We start from the raw sequence: 7,099 nt of genomic DNA, 5'->3' as shown, positions 1-7,099 counted from the left end.
ACCCAGGTGCTGGTGGTCCTGGTGGGGCTGAGCCTGTGCTGCGCTCTAGTCTGCGCTCGACAAGATGTGGAGGAGCAAAAACTCCCCACAGACCGGATTCAGGTGAGAGAAACCCGAGAACTGTCCGAGCACAAGAGACCAAAAACAGACGTAGAAATGTCAGATGAGCCGGCTGAAGTGGTGGAACCAGAGAAGACAAAACCAAAGAAGAAGAAAAAAAAAAAAAAAAATGAGGCAGGTAAGAAGGAACTGACACAAAGTCTGCCCCTCAGAAGACTTTGAATTTAAGGGGCGACCCTACAGCAAAACCACAAAAAAAGCCAGAGCCGGATCCCCCCCCCCCAAGACGTCCTAGCTAAGACCCTAATGTCCTAAAGTCACGGAAACTTCCTAACAGCATCCTAAAGCATCCTAAACTCGGAGAAATGTGCTAAAAAAAAATCCAAGCAATGTCCTAAACTCTGAGTATGCCCTAAAATCCCAGAAAAGTCTTAAAATTCAGAAGTGTCCTAAAATCTGAGACATGTCCTGAAATTTAAGAAATGTCCTAAAATCCTAGAAATGGTCTAAAATTGGAGAAATGTCCTAAAATCCGAGAAATGTCCTAAAATCTGAGAAATGTCCTCAAATTTAGGAAATGCCCTTAAACTCTGGAAATGCCCTGAAATCTTAGAAACATCCTAAAACCTGAGAAATGTCTTAGAAATATAAGAAATGCCCTAACAGAAATAAAATCATAGAAATGTTCTGAAATCCAAGAAATGTCCTCAAATTTAAGAAATCCCTTAAACTCTAGAAATGCCCTAACATCTTAGAAACATCCTAAAACCTGAGAAATGTTTTAAAATGTTAGAAATACCCTAACATCTTAGAAGTGTCTGAAAACCAAAGAAACGTCCTAAAATCCTAGAAATGTTTTAAAATCAGAGAAATTTGAAATTTGAGCAATGTCCGAAAACAAAACATCCTAAAACCTCATAATATCCCTAAAAATGTCCTAAAATCTGAGAGACGTCCTGTAGAAGCGTGTACAGAGCTGCTGTGACTGGCCCCTTGCCTCCTGTCATTTTGCAAAGTGTCCCCCAAACAAAGCACATTGAGTGTCCCTGCTTTAAGGGCACAAATGCAGCTGAGACACTGAGGACACTCAGACAGGAAAGGCTGCAATCAATCTCTGAGGCAGGAAAACGTTTCGGTTTGAACTCTGTTATCTCCGTCTCCAGCTTTGTCTCTGAACCCGTCCTCAGATGTCTTTGTCTCCACATGTTACAGCCTCGTGTGCACAAGAGTTGGGTATTTTTGGGGTTTTTTTTTTGTTATGAAAGTGATTCAGAGATGACGGGGCAGAAACTTGCAGTTGGTGGTCTGACAGTTTCTTGGCAGCGTGACGGCACCGACCCGCTCCGCTCTGCCCGGACTTCAGCTCCAGTGCACAAACATTTTGCTTTGTCAGATCAGAAAATGAGCTTTTACAACCAAAGAGCTGCGTCTGTGCCTCAATTATGCCTCCCAAGCAAAGACACATCTGTAAAAAATACACACTCTGAGCCACGGCAGAAATATTTCCACTACGATTTTCCACAAGTGGAGCAGGATTTACGAGACGACCCACTTTCAGTAGCATCGATGATGTTCTGAACTTTCCGCTGCGTGAAGCAAAACCGCAGGCCGTAGCAGCCAGAGCTCCTCATGTGTGGCTGATCCGAGTTACATAAAAGGCCATAATTACCTAAACCTGAGACCCAAAACAGTTTTTCAGTCCTTTCACGCTTTGTTTATGCAGGGGAGGCTTTGCTGAGCGTGCAACATCTCTATCAGCTCCGTTTCAGCGTCAGATTTTTTATGATTGTTGGAGCCATTCAGCGTTATCTTCTGTTTACTTTGGGAACATTTGCTGCATGCATGGCTGGAAATTTTGCCATTACACCCCAAATCCAAAAAAAGTTCTCATAAAGTACAGACATGTTTTGGACCAGAGGGACTTTTGCATAGTTCTAACATATCTTATCTTGTGTGTACTTTGAGAACATTTGCTGCAGTGCTTGAAAACTTGTTTTGGGGTTCTTTATCCCAAACTCAAACCTAATATTTCCCATTAAGTGCAGATTAGAGGCGTTTTTTGGACCGAAGTAACTTTTGCATAGTTCGAAATGCCTCCTTTTTTATTGTGTAGCAAAAGTCGGAACAATCATTGTCTTAAAATGTCATTTTGGGGGAGTTTTTTGGCTCCTTTTTCAGAGTCAGTACTTTCCAAACACATGAAGAACCCTCAGTGACATTTGTGACCGCCATTTTTAGGAAACAGTTTGCTGTAGTGATGGGAGATATATCGGATATACTCGATGTATTGTGGCTTGTGTGATGTATAATATCACTTCATCGCGAACATCGAGCATATATTGTCACGTCATTTTTATAAGTCACCAGCATTACTGGCCTGTTCTCACTTCCAACTCGTCAAATAGCGCCACTCTGCCAGTGCTTTCAGACGCCAAAAGCCACCTTCTGCGTCCACATACAACATGTACGAATAGCAGCAGATGATAAAGCGGTCAGATAGAACCAGTGGCGTTGTTATTGTATGCTTGCGGATGGCCTGAAGGCAGTGGGTAACGTCCACATGCGACGTGCCCGAGCAACATCACTTGACAGCGGACGAAACCGGTCGCATGCGCCTGAAATGCTGAAGGACAGCATCAGGTAACGATGCTGCCAGTAACCACGTAATATAAAATTTATTCAACTATAACAATAATTTATAACAAAAAATATTATAAAAGCACTTTTTTTACTTCCTTATAACCATATTTAAGGAAATTTCTAGAAATTTCGGAATTTCTCAGACTTTAGGACTTGTCGTGGACTTTAGGTAGTTTCAAGGACTTTAGGACAAACTCTAATTTGATGCTGTTTTATGCACTCTGGCACCTTATGTACCACTGTGAATCACTTTATTTTTACTGTTAATTAGAAAATTATTTGGGGGGGGCACTTGGCAGATTTGGCCCTTGGGCCATAAATTGAGTTTAACTGCTACAGTGCATAAAAAAGCACAAAACTGAGCTTGTTTATCAAAAAGCCTGGGAACCAGGTCTGGTATTTAGACTTTTTTCTGTCGGTCATTTCACTACTTAAACATCTCAGCAACTACTGGATGGATTGTGATGAAATTTGGTTGTTAAATAAGATTTTGACGCAGACAAGAAAAACCAGTTCCCCAAAAAATGTGCAGTTACCTACAGTAAATTACACACTGGACATGCGGTGAACCTGGAACGTTTGGTTCCTGCTGTCCAGCTTGTATTTTACCGTCACATCGTTTGGAAAGATTTGAACTCTTTGACATAAATCCATACTTGTGTTTTAGAAACCGAAACTGTTAAAGCTTTTTGGAGCTGGAGCGTCCAGCACATGTTGTATAATGTTGTTTCTGAGCCACAGAGAAAAGGTGACCGTAATGAGGAGTGGCTGCAGGGCAGCGGGGGTGAGTAATGGGTTGGCTGTTGTGTTTAAGGACCAGTGGAACATCAGGAAACATGTCTGGCTGACGAAAACAAGCCGCCCTCTGTGTCTGCGCTTGAGTCTGATGATGGTTTCATAACCACACTGGATTAAAAACCCTAAAGCTCTTTGAGGATCTCCTCTCTGTAATATTCAGAGTAGTTTCACCTGAAACCGACTATTTTATACTTTAGGGTCTGTGAGCAGTTTCTCATCAGACAGCTGAGGAGGTGTAAAGTGACACTGAGGATGATTTAAGAGTCTGAGATTATCGCCTACATCCGTCCGTCCGTCTTTCCGGTTACCTCAATATGTTACGGTGGATATTTACTGTGCACACAAAAAACATGCTGGTTTGTTCCTCAATGTTTGTGCACAAATTAATTTGATGAGTTAACCCTTTTCAAACCTGGATCCACATCAGTTTTCTTGTGCTGCGTTCAGACGCCTTTCACGAGTATTTAAAAATCTTTGAACCCTGAGTTAATTGTTTTCTTTTTTCAAAAACATGGAACGAAAAGGCAGTGAGCATAAAATGTCCCGAATATTGCAAGATATTAATAAATAAAGAAAAGGATTTTTTTTAAAGCTTCATGCAAACTGATGCCGACCCCTGGAGAATCACACCGCCGTGAAAGGTGGCCTTTGCTGTTGGTATCTTACGCTGAAATCACTGCCAAAGCAGCAGCATTTGACAACTTTGGAACGAGAGCAAGCTGAATTTTCCGCAAAAGTGTTTCAATGAGAAAAGGTGAGTTTATTTTAGGGACTTCACCCACAAAATGACCATTTGTGTATCAGTTAATCATGACGTGTTACCTTAAATTCATAAAGAAAATGTTCTTTTTTTATGCATTTCTCCATGTAAACAGCAAACTTATTCATCAATACATCTGTTTACAAACTGACACAACTTGTGCAGTTTAAAAGTGAAACTTGTCTCCTCGAAGCCAAACTCCAACACTAAGTTTTTTATTAGTGTAAATGCATGTGTTTGGGAAGCATTAAGAATACGACGGGATAAGTGAGATTTGAATTATGCTGCATGAGTTGTGTAAGAGTTTGTGAAATGATATTTTAAAATAGTTTCGCTGTCATTAAACATGGACCGAAGTCAATCAGTGAATCAGTTATTCACCACAGAGGCATGTGAGAAAAAAACAGTTTTCTTCACAAATTCACAGCCTGACAAAATAATATACAAATGTTCATTTTGTGGGTGAAGTATTCCTTTAATTAAACGTTTTTGATTTTTGCCACGCTCCCAGAGGAATAAAATATAACCTTTTTTCGTAGCTCTGAAATTAAATCAAACTGCGTCTGCTCTTACGTAACTACTTCATCATGCACGGTACAGTATTAAAAACAACACCTGGGTGGATTATTTTTATATTTTTAGGCCTCGGCTCTGGTCTCCTCTCTGAGGACTTTCTACTTTGGTTTCGGACCAAAACAAACCAGCGAAGTGGACGAATTCTCCTCCACAGCCAGCTCCTGCTGCGTTTATGTGTCCTGTCTGTCTGAGCTAAAACTTGTTTTATAGTTACAGTGTGACGTTTGCTGTGAATGTGTCTGTGCTAACAAACATATAACAACAAGAAAGAAAAGTTCGTCTTGTAATGCGCCAATAAAATGTTTAACAAAGCTGCTTTACGTTCACAAACAGTCACATAACTGTTTTCCTCTTTTAACCCTCTGCAGCCAGAGCAAAGAAAGCAGCAGAGAAGGAAGCCAAAGCAAAGAAGCAGAAAGCCCCGAAACCCACTAAAAAGCCCAAAGCCCCGAAACCCACCAAGAAACCCAAAGCCCCAAAACCAACAAAGAAGCCGAAGGCGCCCAAAGCCACCAAGAAGCCGAAGGTGGTGGTGACGACAACGCCGCCGCCGCCGCCAGAGACCAAGAGGTCGTCTGTGGACGAGGAGGAGGAGAGGCTGCTGATTGAGCTCGGCTGGGGAACACGTATGTAAACATTATATTTATGGTTTTAAACCACAGAAGGATCACAAATATGAGGTATTTGTACTTTACTTGAGTATTTTCTTTTAATGCCCCTTATACTTTTACCTCACTACATTTCAGAGGGAAATATTTTACTTTTTACTCCACTACATTTAACTACAACTTTAGTTACTTTACAAATTAAAACTAAAGATTTTACTATATTTAATATATTCAATATGCTGTTTTCCTGATAAATTCAATTATCAAACAGTTTACACGAGTACAGCTGCAACGATTAGTCATGATTCATCAGGTGACTGACAAAAAATTAAATGCCAACCTTTTTTTAATTTTTTTTTTTCTATTTTTCTATAATGTATTTTTTCTCCATTGTGAATTATTGGTTGTGTCTTTTAAAAAACAAAAAAATTTTTGGGGGGATTTGTTTTGTCTTTTTTTTAATTTTCTTTTTCTGATAATTCAGATGGTTTTTTAAAATAATTTTGAGGGGGTTTCGGGGTGTTCTTCTGTTTTTTTTTAATAATAATTTTTAATTTGGGGGATATTTTATAAATAATTTTGATTTTTTATGTTTAAAAAAAATGATTTTAAGGTTTTGGTACGTTGTTTTTTAAGATTTTTTAATTTCAAGAATACCGTCCTGATTATACCTACTTAACTTTACTTGAGTAACATTTTTACTGCAGGACTTTTACTTGTACCACTATGTGGTAATAGTTCTTTTACTAAAATAAAGGATCTGAATACTTCGTCCACCACTGGTCATTACATCACCCTCTCTGTAGTTTTTAACTCTTTAACGTGATCTCCGCAGTGGTTCGACCTGCGACCCCGAAGGCCCCTGTATGGGAGGAGCCCGTCGAGCCGGATCTGGGTGAGGATTTTCAGGGTCACTGAGGTGGCCTCTTAACCTTTAATTTACAAAATTAAATATTTCTAAATAGTTTCACAGCTAAATATAGCCTAAACTTTTCATGCATACTTTGCGTGGGTGCATCATTTTATAGATTTGCTGTTAAAGCTATAAAACTAAAACGACCTCCTCGTCTGTTTTTATGCAGTTTTTTTCATCAACATCCACTCATGCAGAGCCAAAAGTTTTACGACTCCTTTTATGACGGAGCGTAAAGGTTCCTGCGGGTTACAAGAGCTTTGAGATTTTATGTCGAGACGCACATGAAGGCTGAATCAAAGCAGAATTTGCTGTCCTCCATGACACAGTTTTATTTTTAAATAGTTTTCAACAAAACATAAAGACAAACTACTGTGTAAATAATCGAGAATTTAAAGGAAGGAATGTTTTTCTTCTATAATAACAGTAGACTTCAGGGCTGATTAACGTGCTGCTGTGAAGTTTCTTTAATTTGATTTTGTCGCAGAATGTGATAATAACACGGTGTGTGTTGTGTTTTTTTTTACAGATATTATCCGTGCTAGACAAAAAACCACAACTACTGAGACCATCATGTACATACCAGGTACTGCTATTTTTAGTTTTTGGTTCAGGGGAAGGTTTCAAGTATTTTCAAGTCCGAAATGAGAGTGAAATCACAAGTCACTGGTGTAAAAGTCCATGTCAAGTTTAGTCTTTTTTTTCCTTTTTAATTTGTAAAGTCATCACATTTCTCACCCATAT

At 39.4% G+C, this 7,099-nt stretch overlaps 1 protein-coding gene across 1 annotated transcript; it reads left to right on the top strand.

Moving 5' to 3' along the window:
- Positions 1–5,202: 5,202 nt before the first annotated feature.
- LOC121939001 (protein spalten-like) lies at positions 5,203–6,941 on the top strand (the record flags this gene model as incomplete). The annotated part of the gene is made up of 3 exons (XM_042482153.1): positions 5,203–5,460; positions 6,278–6,337; positions 6,885–6,941. Coding segments are annotated over 3 exons (375 nt in total), but the record flags the coding sequence as incomplete, so codon positions are not given.
- Between the last annotated feature and the right edge of the window lie 158 nt (positions 6,942–7,099).

Source organism: Plectropomus leopardus, unplaced genomic scaffold (assembly GCF_008729295.1).
Source record: "Plectropomus leopardus isolate mb unplaced genomic scaffold, YSFRI_Pleo_2.0 unplaced_scaffold3949, whole genome shotgun sequence".
NCBI lineage: Eukaryota > Metazoa > Chordata > Actinopteri > Perciformes > Serranidae > Plectropomus > Plectropomus leopardus.
The sequence above is the reverse complement of the archived record's forward strand: the minus strand, read 5'-3'. Positions and strand labels throughout refer to the sequence as shown.